This window comes from Eptesicus fuscus, chromosome 13 (genome assembly GCF_027574615.1).
Source record: "Eptesicus fuscus isolate TK198812 chromosome 13, DD_ASM_mEF_20220401, whole genome shotgun sequence".
NCBI lineage: Eukaryota > Metazoa > Chordata > Mammalia > Chiroptera > Vespertilionidae > Eptesicus > Eptesicus fuscus.
The window spans coordinates 2,832,501-2,856,934 of NC_072485.1; the positions used below are offsets into that span (position 1 = coordinate 2,832,501).

The following is a 24,434-nucleotide window of genomic DNA, read 5'->3' on the forward strand; positions in this document are numbered from 1 at the left end:
CAGGGAGACAGGGAGACAGGGAGACAGGGAGACAGAAAGGGAGCCCGACGGGTCCACACGGCTCCCATCAGCGGTCCACAAGGCCCCTTCCATCAAAAACCCGACGGATCTCGTCGTAAAGCCTGGGCTTCGGCACATTTGGTGAAGAGAAGGACTATTCGTGGTGAGTTTGAGGATGTCCTCCAGGGGCGGGGCCACAAGAATACAGTGATGTGGTCAGCCTCGCCCCCACCCCGTGCCAGCCGCGGAGAGGAGTCAATCAGATTAGTACCTAACCCAGAGCCGGCCCCCAGAAGAGGGCCGCCAGTTAGCTCCCCTGCGCCTCCCGCCCGCCCCGCCTAAGGCAGACAGACTGGCAGACAAAGGAGCAGCCACTCCTCTGGCCTCTGACAGCACAGGAGCCCTGGGCAGGAGACAGCTCACTCCCTCTTCCCCAGGGGGTCCTGGCCCTGGATCCGCAGTGCCCCCCCAACACACACCGCTCCACTGGCAGCCTGAACCCCAGCTGCTGGAGCCCACTCTGCCATCCGGATGGGCGAGGAGGGGCAGGGCCTGAGCTCAAAGCCAGCACCCCAAATTCCATTAAAAATGAAAAGGCTGCCCTAGCTGGCTTGGCTCAGTGGAAAGAGCGTCGGCCGGCGGACTGAAGGGTCCCAGGTTTGATTCCGGGGTTGCGGGCTCACTCCCCAGTGGTGGGTGTGCAGGAGGCAGCCAATCAACGATTCTCTCTCATCATTGATGTTTCTCTCTCTCTCCCTCCCCTTCCTCTCTGAGATCAATAAAAACATACATATATTTTTTAAAACAGGCTGCGGGAGTACCTTCTGGTGCCCGCAGAGCGGGGCTCCCTGCCAAGCTGCCACTCCTCCTGGTGTCAGCCGTCAGCCGCAGACAACAGCGGGACGCAGCCCTCCTCCCGCCCCACCGTCCTCCCGTCCTGTCTTCCCTCACCGGCTCAGTAAAGAGCTCCCTCTCTCATTTCTCAAGAAAAAAAAAATCCCACAGGCCAACCTAACAAGCCACGATGAAGGTGGGTAACAAATGAGACGGGCATCATAACACTGCGGAGACTGAGCTGAGCCCTGAGTCAGGAAGAACTCGCTGCAGACAGCGCCTGCTTCCTCCCCATCTCATCTCCTATTTCCGCCAGGAACCCCTGCTCCAGAAAAGGGGACGCCCCGGAGGGCACCCAGAGGGCCTTCGGGAGCTTCACTTGATCCCACAAAAGGAGTCACGATCCAGGCAGAAATCCTGCGTCTCAATCGTCAGAAGGGGAGGCAGCAAGCACACTGTCCGCCTCTGGCCTAAGACCCTCCAGATGGGGGGGGAGGGCCCTCACTCAGTTTCGGGTTTCATTGGCATACGATCCAGCCCCCACTTAAATACTTAAATAAACACAGTGCTTTCAGAAAGCAGAAGGCTCTGCACCCAGTCACAGCAGAAAGGAGATCTGAAATAACGTACAAACAGGTCAAGGGTCCGTGCTCACGTGGCCCAGCAGTTTTTGGAGCCAGTCCAACTTTTGTGGGAAGAAAAAAGAAAAACAGATAGAAAATAGACCTATGTGACGTGTACACAGAGAACTGTCTGGAAAGGCCCAGGAAGAATGTTGAGAGCTGTGGGTGGGCCCTACCTGCGGGAGGAGGCTGAGGGAGACTCTGACCATCCGTACCTGAAATACTTTCATGATCGTTTTGTTGTTAATCTTCACTCAAGGATATTTTTCCATTAATTTTTAGGTAGAGTGGAAGACAGAGGGAAAGACAGAAACATCGATATGAAAGAAACACATCGAATGGTTGCCTCCTGCACGCGCCCCGACCAGGGCCCGGGCTGTCAGGGAGCCTGCAACCAAGGCCCTTGACCAGACTCGAACCTGGGACCCTTTGGTCCACAGGCCAATGCCCTATCCACTGAGCCACACCAGCTAGGGCTTATGATCACTTTTGTAACTTACAAAATTCTTCATGTTTATAACTGATCATAATCATCATCTTGATTACGGTGATGTTTTAAAAGTTGCATTCACATAGTAAAAGTTGTCAGATGGCACACTTTAAGTATGTCCAGTTTATCACATGTCAATTAGATACCTCATTAAGCTGCATCTCATCGTTTAAATGACCAAAACCTCCCTGAGCTCGGTTCTGAGCCTCTGCACTAGCCCTGGCCCTGGGAGAGGTCCAGCAAGTACAGAACACGGACAGGAGCCGCAGGAATGACGAAGGCGCTGCCCCCGCGGCTCTGCTCGGTCCTCCGGGCCTGAAGACAGGAGAGCGGGAGGCTGAGCCCCGCCAAGGGCTCTGTGTGGTCAGCCACCTGAGCACCCAGACCTGCTCCACACCCAACATCCTGGGCCAGAGCGGGCGGCCAGAGGGGCCCCCCAGAACCCAATCCAAGCCAGGTCCTGCTCCTGCTTCAGACCAAGTGCCATGGCCCAGAAAGAGGCTGCCGGCCTCCTCAGGCTCGGCAGGACCGGAAACGTATCCTCACTGAAGCCCCCAAGCATCTGCTATTGCCTAGTTTCCGAGCCAGAGCCCAGCCAAGTCAGTAACCTGCCACCTACCTCCTGCCGAAGGTGCCCCACAAGTCACCTGCTCCCCACGCCTCCTGACGAATCCCACCCCCTGCTCTGTGCCTGCCCACCCCTCCAGAGCTGCTCATGGGCGACCACGTGCAGCAGAGTCCCGGTGGCGGGGCAGTGCGGGGGGCTGGCAGCGGGCCGAGCACCACGCCGGCCTCCCGCGGGGCCTCAGGGCCTCTCCTGGCTCCAGCACGCATTCACTAGATTCACATCAAGCCTCTTGTTCGTTTCACCCAACAAGTGTCCATTTCAAACCAAATGCCCCTCGAACTTGCAGAGTCCGTGGCCAGAACCTCTCTTCTGGTAACAAACCAGAGGAGGAAAAGGACCCGCTTGTCTCCGCTTTGGAAATGAGCCCACAGGACCCTCCCTGACTCAGTGATGCCATACACACACCCCCCATGCCCAGCCTCGACTCCTAGAGGCCGGTAATTTTCCCGCCAAAGCCCAGAGGCAATGCTCTCATAGGCAATTAATTCACTCGGCAGGATGAGTCAGAACAGCTAAGCATGTTTGAAATTTACATGCTAATTTTTACATTCTTTGCGCCATTTTCTTCTCATAGCACAGCTCCATAAGGACAGGGCTTGTGTCTGAGTCGTCCTGGTACCCTGCTCGGGGTCAGACATCACCCGCGCCCACACAGAGCTTCTATCTGACGGGAGACAAAGAACCTTCGAACAAAAGCAGCACTAAGGGGGGAAAGGGAGGGGCTGCTGCCTCCTGCCTGGAGGAGACCAGGAAAGGGCTGGGCAGCGGGAAGGAGCAGCAGCGTAGGGAGTGGAGAGAGGAGGGCGCAGCTGGAGCCCACAGGGAAGCTGAGGAGAAGGCTGCCACGGCTGGATGGGCCCGGCTGGGAAGCACTGCGGAACCCACCATCCATACAGCACTCTGCACTGAGCAGGTGGTCAACCCTTGGGGCTAAACGATGGGTAAGCAGGTAAATGCGGTGGTTGGGGGGGGGGGGGGGGGGGAGCCTTGATTCGCACAGCATCAGCGAAGGAGTGGTCAGAGCTCCGTCCCAGGCAGTCGGGGCCAGGCCTCAAGGACTCCAGAGGGAGGAAGCTCCCGTAAATGCGTCCTGGGATGGGCAGGGCTCAGCTCTGGGCTACCCCGAAAAGGGAGACCCTGGCCACCACGCAGAGACTCACCGCCCAGCGGGCTCCATCCAGGACCGGGGAAAGCAGGTCCACGCCCAGCAGGTGCTCTGAGGTCCGGCCGCGAAAACCAAAGTCCTGGAGACGGGGAGGGGGCGGTCACCGCTGCCCCTCACCCCGGCACCCACCAGGCCTCACCAGCCTTCCAGGAAGAACTGCCGCACGCCAGGCACTGCACTAAATATTCTACATCTAATTATTTCAATCTTCAAAACAACACCGTGAGCAGACGGTGGCCAAGCCAGTGTGCTAGCATGTTCCTGTGGACTACAGGTGGTTGTGCGTAGTCACTGTAAGTCCCGATGGTCCTGTATGTTTGAAATTGCTCGTAGGAAAGGATGAGGAAACGGAGCCGTGCCGGAGCAGCACGCCTATCGCCCCTCCCAGCCGAGGAAGGGCCTGACAGCACGGGACACTTCCCCAAGGTCGCGCCGCCGACAGACAACGGGCTGCGGGCAGATGTGCCCGGGACAGACTCCAAAGCCCAAGCTCTTGGCATGACGCCTGCCGCAAAGCTTGTCCCCTTCCCGCCGTCTCTCCCTCCTGTGCCCGACCGAAGCGCCGAAGACCTGTGGGCAGCTCGTCCCGCTGGCGTCCGGTGCCTCCGAACCACCGGCACTCCGCTGCAGCGCTTCCCACAGGCTTCTCGCTGGGGCAGCAGCAAGTGCCACCCAGGCGCCAGCTCCCCGCTGCCCGGCGGCCAGGTAACCATGCTGCCGCCTCCACACCTGAGACCCCACTGGGCAAGGTGAGGGCTGCTACCTGGCAGCATGCTACCAGGGACAGCTGTCATCAGCCGACAAATGGCGGACGCCCACGTGTTCTGGCCCTGCAGCCCGTGCTGTCCTCCAGGCACCCCCTCAGAGAAGAGGCTGGTGGGCACCGGCTCCACACCTGGCCCCTCGGAAGGGCAGAGCCCATCAAAGAGCCCCGCGACATGGCCATCCTCCCCGGCGCCTTGGCCAGCAGGGGCTCTGTGCCTTGCCTTCCTGGCTTATGAGGTTCCTTTTGGGTGACATTTCCTTTCAGGTTGAGTTCTACCCCACTTCATGCAACCCCATCTGCTCCTTAGCCCAGGGCCGGGAAGGGGCTGGAGCACCCCTCCTGCCTCCTCTGCACCCCTCACATCGCTGCTGCTCAGCCTGACCCTCTTCCATGAGCCCCTCCCCTTGGACCACCTCCTCCAGACAGAGGGAGCGGCTTCCAGAGGCAATGCGTGGCCCACATGCATCCCGGAGCACGCCCCTCCCGAGACACAGGCCTGGCAGGAAGGGGGATGCCAGGGGCTGCGGGAAGGGCTGGGACAAGGAAACCATGGAGGCTGGCATTCCAGGACAATGTCCTAACTTTAGAAATGAAACCCCAGCACCCTCCTGGCCAGAGCCTGAGACGGTCCTCGCCATCGCTCAGTGATCACACACGCACATACACACATGCACACACAGTCTGTGGTCGCCTAGATCCAGGTGATGTTCCTGCGGAGCCCAGAGGAGCTGACCTCGCAGGACCTCAGGGCATTCACACGGCAGCCATGGCAACAACAGCGACCTTTCTGTAAGGTTTATGTGCTGATGGTTCCCTTGACCCAATTTCTTCTCATGACAAACTACACAGCAGCAGTGTTATCCCCAGTGATGGCCCAGGGAGAAGCTGTGACGAGAGGCAGACCCTTAGGCACCGTGACCCGCGAACGCATGCTCTCTCCCAGCCCCTGCCCCCTCCTCTGACTCACCAGGCCAAGGAGGGACTTGGAGTCGGAGGCATCGGAGTCTGAGCCCTGTAGCTCCTTCATGTGTTCACTGATCTCCAGCGCCTGGGGAGACAGACCCACAGTCACCAGAGCAGAGGGCAGGGGTCATGATCGCTGGGACACAGACCCACAGTCACCAGGGCAGAGGGCAGGGGTCATGATCGCTGGGACACAGACCCACAGTCACCAGGACAGAGGGCAGGGGTCATGATCGCTGGGACACAGACCCACAGACAGTCACCGGGACAGAGGGCAGGGGTCATGATCGCTGGGACACAGAACCACACCAGTCACCAGGACAGAGGGCAGGGGTCATGATCGCTGGGACACAGACCCACAGACAGTCACCGGGACAGAGGGCTAGGGGTCTTGATCACTATCCAGGGAGCTCTGTCAGGCCAGGATGCCAACATGGGGCTGAGCCCAAACCAGAGCCCGCCTTTTCTGGAAAACTGAGAGGCCTATGGACCCTCCCATTCTCTCTGGACACAGCCCCCAGCCCCCAGCCCCTCAAGTTCGCAGCCCAGCTGCGTACAGATAAGTAGGGTTTGCATGCCAAGGAGAGCCAGTGAGTGCAGTGGGCATGGCTAGAAAGGTGGCCTAGGGACGTTTGATGCTATCCTGAAAACAAACACAGCATGAGTGTCCTTTCCAGGAAGTCGTTAAAAGCTCCTGAAATGAATTCCCCACCATCCACCTGGAGGAGCAGCAGGACGAAGGGCTGGAAAACCAAAAATGCCCACGGCTCTCCCCAGGGCTGACTTCTGTCCATCGGGTCATTGGCCGGCTCTTGGATTAGTGCAGAAAGAGCCACAGAAATCAATGAGGAGTCGTCTTATGACCTAACTGCCCTGTCCTTTCGGGGTTCTCCTCTCTCTGTAGGAACTCAGATTGCTGCGACCAAGGCCAATCCCGAAATGAAGGCACGAAGCAGCAGGGGAGCCCGGCCGGCGTGGCTCAGCGGTTGAGCATTGACCTGGGAACCAAGAGGTCGCAGGTTCGATTCCGGTCAGGGCACACACCCAGGTGCCCGGGTTGCGGGCTCGATCCCCAGTAGGGAGGTGTGCAGGAGGCAGCCAATCAATGATTCTCTCTCATCACTGATGTTGCTATCTCTCTCTCCCTCTCCCTTCCTCTCTCTCTAAAAATCAATAAAAATATTTATTTTTAAAAGAAAAAGTAGCAGGGGAGGCGGTAATGGGAAGAGGAAGGAAGTAGACCAGAAGACGTGGCAATCCCAGGAGGCTCCCAATGGAAAGGCAAGCGTCTGCTCCGAATTTCCTGCAGGGTGTTCGGCCCGCTGAGTGGGCCTGTTTACCACACGAAGGCCTCTGGCTGATGCCCACCGCCCACCGCAGGCCTGCGGAGGGAGCGCCGGCCTCCGTGACAGAGGTCCGGGCGCGGGAGCAGCAGAGGCTGCCAGGACGCCTGTGGGACACTCACGTCACTGCCGTCTGACCCGCTCTCTCCCGGGACAGGGGCCTCCTCCTTCGGCTCCGTTGCGGCCTCCCCTGCTGCAGCCGGGTCCTGGGGTGCGTCTCTCTTACTGGACGGGGCGGGCTGGTCGCCCCCAGGGCCCACGGGACTCGTGGCCATCGTCACAGGGTCACTCTTATGATTCTTGTCTCTTCCTGGGAGCCGGGCGCTCGCCTCTCCTCCCTGTGGCCCTCTGCTGCCTGCGCTGGCCAGGCTGCTGTCTGCACCGCGGCCGGAGAGCCTGCCGGGAGTCGGGGGGCTGGCGGCCCCCGAGTCAGGAGAGAGGGCCTTCTCCTCGGGCTGGCTTGTTCCTGGAGACTCCTGGGGAGCGTGGGTGATGTCAGAAAGGAAGATGGCAGGAGTTAGTACAAAGCGTTTAGAGGCTTGCTGCGAGTCGGGTCTCCTCGACTCCTAGGCCAGTGCTCCAGTCCTGACACCAGTGGTTATCAAACACCCCAAAGCTTTGGGGAACACAGACTCCTGGCTCCCAGGCCCGCTGACTCTGAATGCCATGGTGACTCGGGGATGCCCCACCAGACCCCATCCGCGGAGGAGCAGGGACACTGCTGCCTGGAGGTCACCGCCATCCACCGGCCACGTCCCCGAGGGACGAGCCTCTCATTCCAGCCCCGAGAGACAAATCGTAAGTTCGCAGACGGGTCGGCATCTATTCACAATGACTGACAGAGAATCATGTGAAAAGCACTGGAGTCTAGGATTTCTATTTCTCATCTTTAAAAGGCAGCAGGGCCGAAACCGGTTTGGCTCAGTGGATAGAGCGTCAGCCTTCGGACTGAAAGGTCCCAGGTTCGATTCCAGTCAAGGGCATGTACCTTGGTTGCGGGCACATCCCCAGTGGGGGGTGTGCAGGAGGCAGCTGATCGATGTTTCTCTCTCATCGATTTTTCTAACTCTGTCCCTCTCCCTTCCTCTCTGTAAAAAATCAATAAAATATATTTTTTTAAAAAAAGGCAGCAGGGAGGACACCTTCCTCACAGAGGCAGGTGCAGCCTCCTCCAAGCCCCCTGCACAAGCCCTGGGATGGGTCCTCGTGGGAGCACCCACTCAGGCTCTGAGCGCACTGCCAGGATGGGTTGGGGTGCCATCCATTTATGGGGGAAATGCTTGTGAAGTATAAAGGAGGGAGGAAAGCCTTCGAACACGGGTCTCAGACCTGCGACTGAGGAATGGAAGGAGGATGCCTGAGGAGGAAGCCTCGGGCCACAGCAGTTCTGAGGTGTGTGTGTGTGGCGGGGGGAGGGGGACATCAGGTAGAAATGTCCCTGTTCCAGGGCCTGCTGCACCCCATCCACTCCATCAGCAACACAGCCTGGCAGGAGCCACAGGGGAGCAAAGCCAGGCCCTCCACCAGGGCCTCCTGAAAAACGACCTGGGCAGCAGACTCCACCACTGCTGCACCCTGCTGCTCACACACCTCGCCTCACACCTGCTGCTCACACGCACCTCGCCTCACACCTGCTGCTCACACCTCGCCTCACACCCTGCTGCTCACACACACCTCGCCTCACACCTGCTGCTCACACGCACCTCGCCTCACACCTGCTGCTCACACGCACCTCGCCTCACACCTGCTGCTCACACGCACCTCGCCTCACACCCTGCTGCTCACACGCACCTCGCCTCACGCCTGCTGCTCACACGCACCTCGCCTCACGCCTGCTGCTCACACGCACCTCGCCTCACCCCTACTGCTCACACACACCTCGCCTCACACCTGCTGCTCACACACACCTCGCCTCACGCCTGCTGCTCACACCCACCTCGCCTCACGCCTGCTGCTCACACACACCTCGCCTCACACCTGCTGCTCACACGCACCTCGCCTCACGCCTGCTGCTCACACGCACCTCGCCTCACGCCTGCTGCTCACACGCACCTCGCCTCACACCCTGCTGCTCACACGCACCTCGCCTCACGCCTGCTGCTCACACGCACCTCGCCTCACGCCTGCTGCTCACACGCACCTCGCCTCACGCCTGCTGCTCACACCCCGCCTCACACCTGCTGCTCACACACCTCGCCTCACACCCTGCTGCTCACACAACACCTCGCTTCATACCTGCTGCTCACACACACCTCGCCTCACGCCTGCTGCTCACACAACACCTCGCTTCATACCTGCTGCTCACAAACCTGCCTCACACCTGCTGCTCACACACACCTCGCCTCACACCTGCTGCTCACACACACCTCGCCTCACACCTGCTGCTCACACACACCTCGCCTCACACCTGCTGCTCACACCTCGCCTCACACCTGCTGCTCACACACCTCGCCTCACACCCTGCTGCTCACACACACCTCGCTTCATACCTGCTGCTCACACACACCTCGCCTCACACCTGCTGCTCACACACCTCGCCTCACACCTGCTGCTCACACACACCTCGCTTCACGCCTGCTGCTCACACACACCTCGCTTCACGCCTGCTGCTCACACACACCTCGCTTCACGCCTGCTGCTCACACACACTTCACTTTGAAGACTAGGATACCTTTGGAGCTGAACTGGCCAAAATAAACACAAGGCCCCTTCCCTGCCCCAGAAATGCAGCCAGTGACCTCTCCTGAGCTCAGGCAGGGATGCCTCCTTCCAAAAATACCTGTGCCCACACCTGAGCTGCCAGTGTGCACAACATCCGAGACCTCCCTGCCCCAGTCACCCAAACGGAGCCTGACGACAGGCTCAAGGAGCAGCCTCAGCCCGGCATCCACTGGCGCTGCCTGCCCAGGGGGCTGCTGCACCCACATCCAGGGCGCTTGCCTGCAGGTCCGGCAGCCACTCACCAGCCGCCCAGACATGCCAGGGCCCATTAGGAGAGGCAGGGAAGCGGAACAGCTCAGAGCTCAACCTGAGGATTCTGAGAATTAAATAAACGATTTGGTATATGAGGGAGCAAAAAAAAACACCCAATCAGAAGAGCAAAAAAGAAAAAATAATCCAAAAATATGAAGATAGTATAAGGAGCCTCTGGGACAACTTCAAGTGTGCCAACATTCACATTATGGAGATGCCAAAAGGAGAAGAGAGCAAGATACTGAAAACCTATTTGAAGAAATAATGACATAGCTCTAGCTGGTTTGGCTCATTTATCTGTGGACTGAAGGGTCCCGGTTTCAATTCTGGTCAAGGGCACGTGCCCACATTGTGGGCTCAACTCCCAGTAGGCAGAGTGCAGGAGGAAGCCAATCAATGATTCTCTCTCATCATTGATATTTCTATCTCTCTCCCACTCTCCCTTCCTCTCTGAAATCAATAAAAATATTTTTTTTATAAAAGAAGAAAAAGAAAAAAGAAAGAATGACATAAAACTTCCCCTACCTGATAAAAGAAAAAGGCTTATAAGTCCAGGAAGCACAGAGAACCCCAAACAAAAGGAATCCAAAGAGGCCCACACCAAGACACATCATAACTCTAATGCCAAGGGTTAAAGACAAAGAGAGAATCTTAAAAGCAGCAAGAGAAAAGCAGTTAGTTACCTACAAGGGACTGCCCATAAAACTATCAGCTGATGTCTCGACAGAAACTTTATGGCCAGAAATATTCAAAGTGATGAATAGCAAGGACCTACAACAACCAAGATTACTCTACCCAGCAAAGCTATCATTTAGAATTGAAAGTCAGATAAAGAGCTTCACAGACAAGAAAAAGCTAAAGGAGTTCATCACCACCAAACCAGTGTTACATGATATGTTGAAGAGTATTCTTGAAGAAGAGGAAGAAGAAAAGAGGGGAAAAAATATGATCAATAAAATGGCAATAAATACATATCTACCAACAATTGAATCTAAAAATCTATACATATAAAGAGGTAATATGCTAATTGTCTGTTACAGTGTCCCAGTAATGACCAATTTGCATATTGACAGACCATCAGGTGTGCGTGCAGCAGGGGACTTGTGTGAGGCTTGCTTGCCTGCCCCCAACGCCCGAGTCCTCTTTTTCTCCCAGGTGCATGCACCTGACAAACACCCCCGCGACACCGCGCCCCATCCAAGAGCACTCTGCCCGGGGACGCCACCAACCCCCCACCCCCGAGGTGGGGGGAGCTGAGGGGTGACACCCGCACAGCAGAAGGCCTGTTCTCTGGGCACGGTTGGCAGATGCCAACGAGGGGATGTGCGCATCGGCGGTGACCCCCCAGTCACCACAAAGGAAGGGCCCGGGCGCGACAACAGAGGGTGCACAGGCGACCCTCACACCACAGGGAAGCCACCGTGGCTTTCTCCAGCCGTCCATTCATTCAGCCCGGTCCGACCCGGATAGGGGCTTGCATCCTGGGCGGAACACCCCCCACACACCCAAGGACAAGCCGGGCCTGACCGTGCCTGCGCAAGCACACCCGCTGCCTGCGAATTCTGGAGGGGAGCGGACGGAGAGCCGCTCGAGGCGTGGGAGCAGGCACACTGGGGGGCAGGAAAGGCCTCCGCGTCCCCCCACTTCAGCACTCAACGGGAGAAAAGCCTCGCACACACATGAATGTACACGCACGTGCCCATAATGCTGCGGTCCCCACGATGGGCGCCGGCCCAGGCCGGGTGGACCCTCCCCCAACTCGGAGCGGGAGGCGCGGGTCATGGTAGGCAAGAGACAGCTGCGTCGTCGCTAGGCCCCTCAAAGCCGGTGTGAGAGGGGCCCCAGTGCTCAAACGGAGGCGGCTACAGGTCCCAGAGAGGAAAGCAGTCAGTACTGAGGACTAAAAGCATAGAATTTTTAATTAGCCTGTAAAAAGAGTGAAAGAGGGAGGGAGGAGGGGGGAAGATAGGGAAGAAGGGAAGGAGAAAGGGAAGAACTTTTTATTTTTTTTATTTTTATTTTTTAAATATATTTTATTGATTTTTTACAGAGAGGAAGAGAGAGGGATAGAGAGTTAGAAACATCGATGAGAGAATCACCGATCAGCTGCCTCCTGCACACCCCCCACTGGGGATGTGCCCGCAACCAAGGTACATGCCCTTGACCGGAATCGAACCCGGGACCCTTGAGTCCGCAGGCCAACGCTCTATCCACTGAGCCAAACCGGTTTCGGCGGGAAGAACTTTTTAAAGGAGTCGGTAGAGAACAGAGTTAAAGAAGGAAAGCGGATGTGTGAGTGAACTGTAGGAGCTGTAATGAAAATCAAGAATAGTTGTGTAATGGGGTCAGATTTAAAAAGTAGGAGTCAGAAAAGAAAAAAGATAAATGATAGTGAATAATCAGGCAGGTAGACAGATATTAAAACAGTGGAAGTAAGTAGAGAAGAGTGTATGGGAAGGGTAGGATGAGAGAGAAAGAGGGAGGAAGAAAAGTTTTAAAGGGGAGCTGGTAGAGCTTAAAAGGAAAATGGGAAGAAGAAATGGGGGAGGGAGCAAAGCAGGTCCAAAGGAGGAAGTGAAGAAAAAAATTAAGGTGGGAAGGAAGGAAAAGGGGAGGGAGGGAAGGGTGCAGATAAGGAAAGAAGAAATGTGGGGAGGGAGGGGGGGGAAGGTAGGAGAGAGATGGGAAGAAGGATGATGGAACAGGAGTAGGAAAAAAGGACGAAAGAAAAGTTTATAAATGACTAGAGGCCCGGTACACGAAATTGTGCACGGGGTCAGGGGAGTCCCTAAGCCCGGCCTGCACACTCTCCAATCCAGGACACCTTGGGGGATGTCCGACTGCTGGTTTAGGCCCCATCTCATAGGGATTGGGCCTAAACCGGCAGTCAGACATCCCTCTTGCAATCTGGGACTACTGGTTCCTAACCACTTGCCTGCCTGCCTGCCTGCCTGCCTGCCTCATTGCTCCTAACTGCCCCTGCTTGCCAACGTGATCACCTCTAACTGCCCCCCTGCAGGCCTGCTCGCCTCTAACTGCCTCTTCCTTGGCCCCCGCCACTGTGGCTTTGTCTGAAAGGATGTCAAGTCTAATTAGTATATTACCCTTTTATTAGTACAGATGAGTCAGTAGGAAAAAGTGTTACATAAAGGAGAGAGAAAAAATGTGTGAGAGGGAGAAGCCAATAAGGAAGTCAAATATAATTGTGTGTGAAGGGGACAAGATTAAAAAAAAAAAAAGTTAATAGGGGTGATCAGGCCAGCAGGAAAAGGCAGTTAGGGGTGACCAGGCTGGCAGGGAAGGGCAGTTAGGGGTGACCAGGACAGCAGGGGAGGGCAGTTAGGGGGATCAGGCCGACAGGGGAGAGCAGTTAGGGAGATCAGGCCAGCATGCAGAGTGGTTAGGGCAGGCAGGCAGGTGAGTGGTTAGGAGCCTGAGGTCCCAGATTGCAAGAGGGATGTCGAACTACTAGTTTAGGCCCAATCCCTGTGCAGGGACATCCCCCAAGGGCTCCTGCATTGGAGAGGGTACAGGTCGGGCTGAGGGACTCCCCCCGACCCCCGCCTGCACAAATTTCATGCACCGGGCCTCTAGTCAAACAAATAAGGAATCTAATGAACAAAATAATATGATGAATAAAATATAATCAGAGGCATGGAAACATGGAACAGACTGACAAATCTCAGAGGGGGGTGGGAGATTAACCAAAGATCTCATATATGCATTACCCATGGACACAGGCAATAAGGTGGTGAAGGTCTAGGGAGGGGCAGGAACTAGTTGGAGGGGAGCAATGGGGGGGAAGGAAAACATCTGTAATACTCTCAACAATAAACATTTTTTTAATAAAAAATAAAGTAAACGCAGCAGACCATGAACTAGGGGAATAGGGGGCAGGGGTTCAGACCACCAAGAGCCCCCGTGGCCTTCAGGACATGTTCACTTCTCCCCGCCGGGTCCAGCCCCTGCCTCCTCCTCATGGGTCCTCTCCAGCCACACCCTGCACACATCCTCTCTTCCTGCCTTTGAATAAACATCATGCTTTTTTTCCTGCTTTGCCATGCACCTTCTTAATTCTCTCCCTCTCCCACCCCCCCCCACCCCCCACTAATCCTCACAGCATCACATCCTCCATCCCTGGGCAGGTGTCCTGAGAAGAGCCTTCCCCATCCACTATACAGGTAGGTACCTTGCATCTGCATGGGGGTGGGGGGGTGCGGGAGAGTACCTCCATAACAACTACTGCATTATAACTGCTGGTTTCCTTGTCTGTTTCCACCACCAGATCAGCCCTGTTATTCTCACTGCCCGGCACACAACAGAAAATGCTTGACTGAATTTTTTAAAATAAACTTAAAACTCCACAGCCGTCTGCTGAACTGTGGCTAAGGCAGCCTCAACTAGAGCACGCCCTCCGCCAGCCCAGGTGAGGGAAGGAGCTGGAAGCCGGGAGCTGGAAGCTGCAGGAACAAGGAAGTAGAGATGAAGGAGGGTGTCCTGCAGATATGGAGCACCCACTCTACAGAAGGGAGATCTGTTACCGACCTTACGTGGCAATGCAGGGATCGGACTACGTGTGTTACACTGCTCACTAAATGGAAAGCCGCCAAGCAGAGGTCAGCTACTAACACTCGAGATGATGGAAAAACAAGCAGCCCATCCAAAGCCGGCGGACACCAGGTCCACGGGAGAGACAGCCAGGCCACTCTGAAGCTTCGATCTTCAAAACAAGATTTCCCACAATGGGGCTTACCCTCTTCTGCCTGCCTAAATGTTACCACACTGAAACGTGGCTCACATTAAAATAAGTGAGCTGCCACACTCTGCGTCCATGGCGACCGCATGTGACCGCCAGAGGCGCAGCGCAGGGAAGGACAGCGGCAGACAGACGTTCCTCACAGACTGTCCACAGATGGATGAGTGAGTGAGTACAAAGCCCATCAGACAGCACGCTCCTCTCCTTTCCCTGGGCTGCTCCTCACACCACAGCCCAAGGCCCGAGGCCCTACCCAGACTCCCTCCAAGCCTGTGCGTCTCCTGGGTCGGTGTTCTAAGGGGCACATGGGGGTGGGAGGGCAGGGACTGCTCCCCGGGCACAGCTTTGCTCTCAGCTCATCTGTGGTCAGACTCCTTTCTCTCCGGGCCCAGCCCCAGGGACTTGGGTATCTCAAGGCAAATTTCTGCGGCTTTTTCAAAAAAGACCTTGCACCTGCATGGGGAGAGGGTGCAGGAGAGTACCTGTAGAACCATTTCATGTTTAACACACACCCCCAAAAGCCACAAGGGCCCCAGAGCATGAAGCCAGGTCCTGCAAAGCACACAGCCCAGGAGGGAGGGCATGGAGGATGGGGTGCTGAGCACGGTGTCCATGGCTACATCCTGTTCCGGGGAGACCCCCCAATCAATCATCAGTGCAGTCTATTTTCCGCATCTCGTTCCCACCCAGCCGTTCCCCCTTCTCTGCACTTCTCCCTGGTGCTGTTAGCACCTTCCCGTCACACTGACATCATCCCATTATCCCAAAGCCCAGCTCCCTCCGCTCCTGGGATCAGCTGACGGCTTCTCACCAGCAACACGAGGCCAGCTCGCCTCCCTTCCGCCTCCCTCTTCCTCACACCCACTTCCAGTGTCTGTTTCTCAAGCCTCTCCCTTTGGATGCTGTCACAGACTAGAAAAGGGTTTAAGTTGAAGGCAGGAGAGGAGGGGAAGGAGAGTCATTCTTGCCACCCTACTGCCCTCTCCTGGAATCCAGAGCAACTGACTGTCCACAACGAGCCAGGCAGAACTGAGAGCCCGCCCCGAGGGCTGCCTGAGAAGCCCGGAGTGGGAAGAGGCGGGCACCTCACAGGTCTGAGGTCTGGAAACTCGGACAAACGCTGTTTTCAGAGGGCGTGGTCCGTGCACAGGCAGCTTTGTCAACTCCTTCAACATGCCCTTTCCCCACTCATCCCCACCAGGGAAAGCCCTCCATCCGATCCTGCCTGCCTTTAGAGCTCAGGAATTCAACACTCCCTGAGGCAAAAATGACTCGATCTACTGAGACATGGAGACAAGGGTGGAGGTGCGTTTAAGGCCTCCCACTCCAGACACTGCCCCACCACGCCGGCAGCCTGTTTATGTTAAAGAGGTTAGACGGAATGTGTTTAAAAGCGTCCGCTCATTCAAAACAGCGTAGCATCATCAGAAGGAAAGCTCTTGGAAATCCAGGACATGTCAAAGAAAATCCACCCCCCCCCCCCCCTTTTTTGACACTTGTAAAGTAAAAATGATAAAGCAAAAATTAACTAGCTCAAAGTCAAAGTGCATCATGATGAACCCACTTTGGGATCTTCCATCCACCTGCTGACAGCAGAGACCCAGGCCAGGGGAAGAAAACACAGCCAGCCTGCCAGGTCCCGCCCTGCCCCGCGCAGCCCGCTCCTCCCACCTCTCCCTTCCCTCCACTGTTCAGCCAAACCTGCCCACGCCCTTCCTGTGGTCCAGGCCGGGGCAGGCCCTGACACACAGACGTGCGCAGGGTGGACTCTCCACTCTCCATCTGCTCCGTCTCGTGGAGACCATCCTTTCCCCTAAAGCCACCGCCTTCCTACTCACATCCTCCTCCCGGGCTCAGACCCTGAGCTGCTGATTCCACCGTCAGTACAAGGTCTTGATGGTCAACAAGAGGAACAAAGTTGTCATTTGGGGAAGCAAACAGACTGAAGGCTTGGGATTTAATGCAAGCAGACCAGGCCCCATTTGGAAGGAAGAGTTTCAACACAGACACAGATCAGGTTGACGATAAACACGGGACACTCAGAAACAATGTCAAAGTCACAATCCAAACGCATCTGGTTATGCAGAGCCAACAACATGGACCGTCCTAGAGCAGCGGCCACCAACTGGTGGTCCGCAGACCACTGGTGGTCCATGAGGTCCGAAAGGTTGGCGACCGCTGTTCTAGAGAAAGCCTAACTGTAAAAGGGCCTGCCATGGCTCGAGCAGAATCACCTGGAAAGACCCACCAGGATCACCTGGAAAGACTCAGGGCCTGTCAGCCAACACCGCAACCTCCGCCGGCCCGAGGCGTCAGCCCTGGCTCTAAGGGCGGCCGAGGACCGAGACATAAGAGTCAGAAACAACAGGGCCGTGGTAAGGGAGTAGAAGGACATAATATTAAGGGATCGTAAGAAAGCAAATTTAAATCTGTGGCACGAGCATTGTTGTTCAGCGGTCAGTTTGAAGAATTTAAAAGAATTTGGCATGCTAGACTTGGAAAAGTTTAATTAAGCTTGCAATCAATAACTAAATGTTTGGAGAAATCTGAGTTGCTGACCTCATGATTTACTAGTTGTGTGAATACTTTGGGAATATTGTGAGAAATGCTAATTGTTAAAAATGAATGCACACCAAAATACATATAGTACTTTGTTCCTTTGCAAGTACAAAAGTGCATTGGAATTTTGGGGTATTACAACAATATGATAAGTTTGGGGTTTGGTTTGTTTGTTTTTATAAGGAGCATCCTAGTGGCAGTGAAGGCCAGACCAGGGAGAGAGATCAGAGCAATAGGGCAGGATTTCCAGAAACGATTCCCAACCATATTCTGTATTTGCCAGTCCTTGTGCTCAAGATGTCTGCCTGTCTAAAATATCCCCTATATTCTCCCCCTTTCCAAAACGTACCCACTTCTAAAGACCCAGGTCAACTGTCCTCTCTTCCACCAAGTTCTCCCGACCTCTAGACAATTAACTTCGTCCCTCAGGACTCCTGCAAGCCTGTGCCAGAGTTCGTGTACACGCCGCCCTGCTCAGAGCTTCCCAGATCCTAATTTCCTCACCACTGACTGATCACTTACTAAACGCCACCCTAATCCTTTCTCTCTTTCCACTGCAAACTCCTTGAGGCCAGCCCGACCCAGACCTTAGTATCACCTGTATCTCCACAGGGCCTCACACAGTGGCCTGTTACACAGCCATGTAAGCCAGCATGCCACCAGTGTGCGGAAGCTGGGTGAGTCACACCTGTTCACAGTGGCCTGTAACACCAGCATCCCACCAGCGTGCGGAAGCTGGGTGAGGTCACACCTGTTCACAGTGGCCTGTAAACCAGCATCTCACCAGCGTGCGGAAGCTGGGTGAGTCACACCTGTGCACAGGGCCTGTAACACCAGCATCCCACCAGTGTGCGGAAGCTGGGTGAGTCACACCTGTGCACAGGGCCTGTAACACCAGCATCCCACCAGCGTGCGGAAGCTGGGTGAGTCACACCTGTGCACAGGGCCTGTAACACCAGCATCCCACCAGCGTGCGGAAGCTGGTGAGGTCACACCTGTGCACAGGGCCTGTAACACCAGCATCCCACCAGCGTGCGGAAGCTGGGTGAGTCACACCTGTGCACAGGGCCTGTAACACCAGCATCCCACCAGCGTGCGGAAGTTGGTGAGGTCACCCGTTTGAAACCTCTGATGGCTTCCAACGCCTGCCATTCAATCCAAACTTCGGAGCTGGCACACGATCCTTCGCAGTCCAGCCCAGCCCAGCCCACAGCGCTGTCTCAGTCCTCTCCCACATACGTCCTATATCCTCTCTTCCCCAATCGCATCCCACATCCCGGCCCCTGCCTGTGCAGTGCCCTGAACCTGGACTCCCACCACTCACCCTGCTTGTAGCCCTGCCTATTGTTCTCGACTCACCTGAGGTCAGTTTCTCTGTGGCCTCTCCTGGTCCATCCAAATGGACAGGAGACTGCCATGCCCCCTCCTTAGCCTCTGTTACTTCCTGGCAGTCTCACTGCATTCTACTTGGTACTCCAGCCCTTTAGGTCTCTCTTTTATGAGACTTACAAGCTTTTAGAGGGCAGGAATCACATCTAATTTCGGCATTTTATGATCTATACACCTAGCAAAGTACCTTATTTTGTAGGAACATGCAATAAATGGTGGTTATTTGGTAAATGAACAAATAGATGAATTCCTTTCCCCTCTTGTGCTTCCCTAAGCCCCAGAAATCCTATCTGGACAGGAGTGGGACACACAGTTCTCTTTCCTAATACACATTCCACAGGGAGAAAGGCTCGAGCCGTGAGGAGGGACACCCAGGCTAAGTGACATCTGATGCAGGGGCCTTAGGACCTTACCTCATACTCGAAGTTGCCCCCCAGCACCCCAATGTCCAGGTGCAGGTTCTTAAGAAGCTCACTTGAGCTCCGGACACTCTGAAACAAAAACGATTATGAGTGGTCGGCTGGATGAAACTGGACAGCCCAAGTGAGGGTCGGGGCTCTCTGTGGGTTATATGTTCTCAATCAGACCTGAGAGGTATACAGACCAGGCCAGAAGGGAAGCTGTGGCCACAAAATTATTTTCAAAGTCATTCAGAGGTTAGCAAAAGGTGGTGACAGCCCAAGTGTGCGTCAACAGATGAATGGATACACAAGATGGGGTCTATTCCCTCAGGGAGGATTATTCAGCCATAAAGAGGAATGAATTCTAACACATGTGTGGAGGAACCCTGGGAGCATTGTGCCACACGAAGGCCATCCGTTAAAGGACATGCTGTATGATTACACTCACAGGAAATGTACAGAATAGGCAAATTCAGAGACAGGAAGGAGATCGGAGGCGCCAGGGGCCGGGAGAGGGAAGGATGGGCACAGAGTGTCTATTTGGGATTATGGACAAGTTCTGGAAATGGACAGTGGTGACAACTGCACACCACTGTAGAAGTAATTAAGGCCACCTAATTGTATACTTAAAATTAGTTAAAATGGTAATTTTCATATTATATATATTTTACCACAACAAAAACTTTAAAAAAAAAAAATAGCACCGAGGGTCCTCGGGCCAGGAGGAGGATGCGTCATTACCTGGTTATCACTCTCCGCCTCCTCCTCGCTGGTCTCCTCCCCTAAAGCCAAGAGGCTGAGAGCATTCTTGTCCTCATGGATGGAGCCCAAGAGACCTTGCATATGAGCAGAAGTCTTGAGACCCTGCAAAGGCTCCAAAATAAAGAAAGAAAGTCAAGGGGCTCACAAGGAAGACCTTCAGATGGCCTTCAGAATGCTCTCCCCACTCTTCTGGTTTAGATTTCTTCCATGGTAGCTGGCCACATCCACAGAACTGACCCTGGTAACTGCGGTGCACACTGACCCCTCCGTCCCGGCTGCCGCTGCCACTGCCCGGCTGCAGGACTGCAGTGCCGAGGGCGTGGGGCGTCCCACTGAGCCCACCTGCAGCAGCACACAGGTGCGACTCACCTCCCCAACTGGATTATGAGCTTTGAGGACTCGGCCCCTGCCCTCTGTTTCTCATTTGTGGGCCACATAATTCCAAGCATGGTACAAGGAGGCCCACAGTAACGCAATACACTTACCATACGAAAAGCACTTACCAGCGTGAGTTCTCCCAGCTGACCAGACTCCACAGAGCTCCCCAAGCTCACACTGTGAGATGCGCGAAGAGCAGAGAGCGGGGCATCCACGAGGCCTCGCAAAGGAGCCAGGCCCCCAAGGGGAACGTGGACTGGGGCTAGTGAGGAGCCCAGGGCCTGGTCAACAGAAAACGTCTTGTTATAAACCTAAGAAACCATGTGGCTCTGCGAGGTGGAGACAGAAACAAAAATGGAACATCTACATCCTGCCACTCAAATTTAAAACCTCCGTCCAGAGGCTGCTCATGAAACACAACCTCCAGAATCACCGCCCTACCAGCCTGAGAAACCACAGCGGGTGCCCGACCTCAGCCCCTGCCGCTGCCTCGCAGCACACATGCCCCTGCAGCTGGCGGAGGCTGCAGGGCCGTGTCCCTCCAGCAGCCACAGGAAGGGCAGGGCGGGGAGCAGAGCCGGAGCTCACCTACCAGGATGAGCAGGCTACAGATCAAGTGTACACTGACGAAGGGGCAAAGGCCGTGCAAGCACATTGCTTACACACAGAAGCGAGCAGGTGCTCGGAGACGGGCACCGCGAGAACTGCTGCATTCTGTGCGTAACAGGGGCATGTCTGCCCTCAGATATTAACTAGACAATAAACGTGAGCAACAGAAGAGGGCTCCGTGCCCCGCTGCAGTGAGGAGGAAAGCGGCTGACGGAGGCTCCAGAGGGCCTGCTCCTCCTGCTCTCCAACGGCTCCACGCAGGCAGGGGCGGGAGAGCCAGGCCAGCACCCGGGGCCTGAGACCTGGGCTACCCCACACTCCTGGTCCTCAGCTTACCCCTCTGGGAGACAGAGACGTGTGTCCTATCACTGCAGTCTGTGGAGCAGTTCAAATGAGATCGTGAATGAAAGAGTGTATGCAGGTGGTCCAGGGCGACCCCACACTATGGAGTCGCTATTATCGTAGGGACTCACATCACACCAGTCTGGGCTTAGAAGCAGAGGCAAGGGTAGCATGCTGGGAACACATTTACAAAGAGCTCTCTAAAATCACTTCACAAACTTAAATGTATAAAACAACCCAAAAGTCCATTTCTCTCCGATCCCACTGGGACTGAAGAGAAAGGGAACCGGAGAGGGTGAGAGTTAGAACAGGCAGACGGCCCACTCCTCACCCAGCCTCGGCCGAGCGGCCTGACCCCAGGCGGGCTCTGCTCAGCGCCCCCTCTTGCAGGGGAAGGGCATCGATGTCCACCTGAAAGGTGGCACGAGAGCCACGCCGGCCCTTTGCAGATTCCCGATCACCTGGCCCGGTGTGGAGTGTCCCATTCGGGCAGGAAAGGAGGTGAGGCTAATATCTCTGTCCAGCACTACCCGAGCACCAGGCACCGAGCTAGCGCCTTACATGCCACGTCTCCCTGCCCTCTGGCCACTGCCTAAGGCCACCGTCCTCCCCACAGGAGCCAAAAGAGACTGGTGAGATCAAGACCCTGGCCCAAAGTCAGAGCCAGCAGGGAGGGACGCGGGGGTGGGGGACCACAGGGCAGAGATGGGCTTGGAAGCCAGCATGTTCCACTGCCCCCTGACTGGGGCAGAAAAGGGGCCAGGCAAGCTTCTCGGAGGTGAAATGGGAGTGAACCAAGCCTGTTCCCCCCAACTCCCCCCTCCTAACCCACCCATGTAGCAGCAAGCACAATACTTCCCACACTGTACTTATGGAAAATTACAGCCTCCTAACGTGGCTAATTTGCTAATGTGCTGGGGGCTTGAGGGAGGGAGACAGGCATGCTGAGGGCTTTGCTCTCCGGCCTTTACCAAACCAGTGGTTAGCGGGAAATTACACATCCCTGGCTCCTAGCTGGTCATCGTCTAGAGATGGCATTAACTCTGGCGATGGCTGCGCGTGGTGCTGTCCCTCAGAGCGGTGCACTCGCTGCCACTGCGCTAAGCAGAACCTACAGGCTAACCTGCAGCCTAGTGGGTAGCTACAGAGCACAGCGGTCACTAGGGCAGGCGGGGAGCCGTGCACGCCAGCCATTAGGAGCCTGAGGGACACCAGGAAAAGCCACAGCTGGGCAAGAGAACAGCCAGGGAGATTCAAATGGACCCCATAGTCTCTGATGCAACTTGACTTCTTCTAAGTGAAGGAGAGGGTGTGACTCCTTAAAGGGATAAAAGGCCAAAATGACAGGGCAAGCCCCACCCTGTGGTACATCCCAGCAGGGGAGGAAGTGAAGGCACAGACAGGGCCTGCACAGCGTGGCGCGGGCTCCCATGGTCTCTGGGAACCCTGGGAAGCCAGGAGCAGAAGCAGCTCACTGGCTGGCAGAGCCTGGGCCTCCGCCCGTGACATGACCTCGAGCTCTGTGTGATTCTGAGGAGGGACTGATCCAGAGCTGGGGGCAGGGTCTGATTAGGACGACCTCTCTCTACAATCAGATCCTGGGGAGGTACCTACACCTGCGGGAGTGCTACTGGCTCACCTCAGAACGCCTCACCGCCCCAGCATGTGAGGCGCTCGGCAAGTCCAGGTGCCTCCCACCCTCTCCTGCAGGTGATGGGGTGGGAGAGACAGGAAATCCTGTCATCCCCCAGATGGCCACCCTGAGCAGGGAAGGGATCGATCGTTACCAAGGGAGGGCACACAGCAGGCAAGCAGACCTGCCGGCCCCACTGACACGTCAACTCCACCTGCCCACTGTCGCCATGGCGCCGAGGCCTGGAGGCCACGCGGAGAAGCCTACCTGGTGGAGAAGCTGCATCTGGCCTGGCTCTACAGCGAGCCTTTCGTTGGCGCTCAGCTCAACGAACGCCTGCCTGAGAGGGCTGCCGCTTGGCTGGAAACAGGCTTGCGGAGCGGCCTCCTGCCCAGCAGGGGCCAGGGCCCCCTCCTGAGGATGCTCCAGCTGCTCTGGTCCCCAAGCCAGAAACCTGGAGTCTCTTTCCAGGGCTCTGATGGCCTTGTGCTCCCCCACACTAGACAGCCTGGAAGACTCGGCCGCCATGCAGCAGGCCACGCCGGCGAGCTCTTTGCACGGCCTGTCCTGCATGCTCTCGGGCAGCCCCAGGCCCTCCAGCCGCCGGGAGATCTTGGCCATCTGCAGGATGTGCTGGTAGAACCTCTGGTCCTCAGAATAGTCTTCGCTCTCGGACTGCTCCTCAGCAGAGCTCTGCAGGTGGGGCAACTGGGGCACCAGGAAGGGGCCGGAGGGCAGCCCTCGGAGTCCGGGGCCTGACGGACCCCCACCCCGCCCAGACCCCTGAGAGCTCTGCAGGTCCCACGGGAAGTTATTCACTTCGCCCATGACCTGCGAGCCGAGGGGAGAAGCCAGGCCGCTGCCGCTGCTGCTCTCGAAGTCAGGCTCACACTCACTGGGCCTCCTGTCTTCTTCGGGGGGCTCTGGACACACTGGGGGTTGTCTGCTCTCACTGGCAGGGGAGGCCCCCGGGGCACTCCCTGAAGGGGCACTCTGGGCTGGTTCTGATGCCGGAGTGTCAGGTGGCATTCGGAAGAGCCCCTGGCATGGATCTTCAGCCGAGGCCCCTGGGTCCCCAGGGTCACTGGGCGCTGCTCCCTTGCAGCTCCCAGGGCTGTCCTTGTTGACAAGCTGGGAGACCTGTCCCATCCACAACCCCGGGGGCTCTCTCCTCCTCCTTCCCCAGCCCACACCCGCCCCTTCCCCAGAAACACCCTGCCAGCGCAGGCCTTCAGCGAGGCCACTGTCTAACAAGAGCATCTGGTCTGAAGAACAAGGGGACAGGGAGGGGTGCCCCTCGGGGGACGCAGAAGAAACGGGGCTCTGGCCTTTGTCCCCCGCGGGGCCAGTGCTGTGCTGCACCCCCGTCAGCTGTGGGCCCTTGCTGGTTTCGGAGAGCCTGGGGTGCACAGAGGCCTGGCTCCTGCTTTCTAACACCTCCTGCCCGTTCTGGAGGGGCCCGCTGTCCTCGAGGCCCAGAGCGTTGAGTCTGGTCCTCATTTCCAGCTCTTCTATCTCAGGGTCTGAAAACCCCAGGTAGATTTTCTCAGTCAGCTTCTGGGGTGCCTCCAGACCCTGCTGGTCACCTAATTCTGTCCTGCACTGGGCTGGGGCCCTGCCTAAGATCTCCTCCACGTCGGCAAAGAGCTGGTGGGTTCGGGAAGCGTGGTCTCTGGAGAGCGGCTGCAGCTTGCTGGGCGGGGTGCCCAGGAGGGCCCAGGGGGTGTCACCAAGCATGCCTGGACTCTTCCCTCTCTGAAAGGAGCCCTCACTTGTAGCCTGCATGTCCTGGTCTAGATCCAGATCAGCAAGCCCAGGTG

General features: G+C 56.4%; 1 protein-coding gene across 1 annotated transcript in view; it reads right to left on the bottom strand.

Annotated features, from left to right (window-relative positions):
• Window positions 1-24,434, bottom strand: part of CEP164 (centrosomal protein 164) — an 89,442-nt gene that overhangs the window by 28,249 nt on the left and 36,759 nt on the right. The window contains exons 5-10 of the mRNA XM_054725275.1: window positions 20,156-20,311; window positions 19,632-19,763; window positions 18,903-18,980; window positions 6,935-7,288; window positions 5,474-5,554; window positions 3,736-3,819 (exon numbers count right to left, since the gene is read on the bottom strand). Coding sequence (XP_054581250.1) covers window positions 3,736-3,819; window positions 5,474-5,554; window positions 6,935-7,288; window positions 18,903-18,980; window positions 19,632-19,763; window positions 20,156-20,311 — 885 coding nt within the window. The remainder of the gene's footprint in view (window positions 1-3,735; window positions 3,820-5,473; window positions 5,555-6,934; window positions 7,289-18,902; window positions 18,981-19,631; window positions 19,764-20,155; window positions 20,312-24,434) is intronic.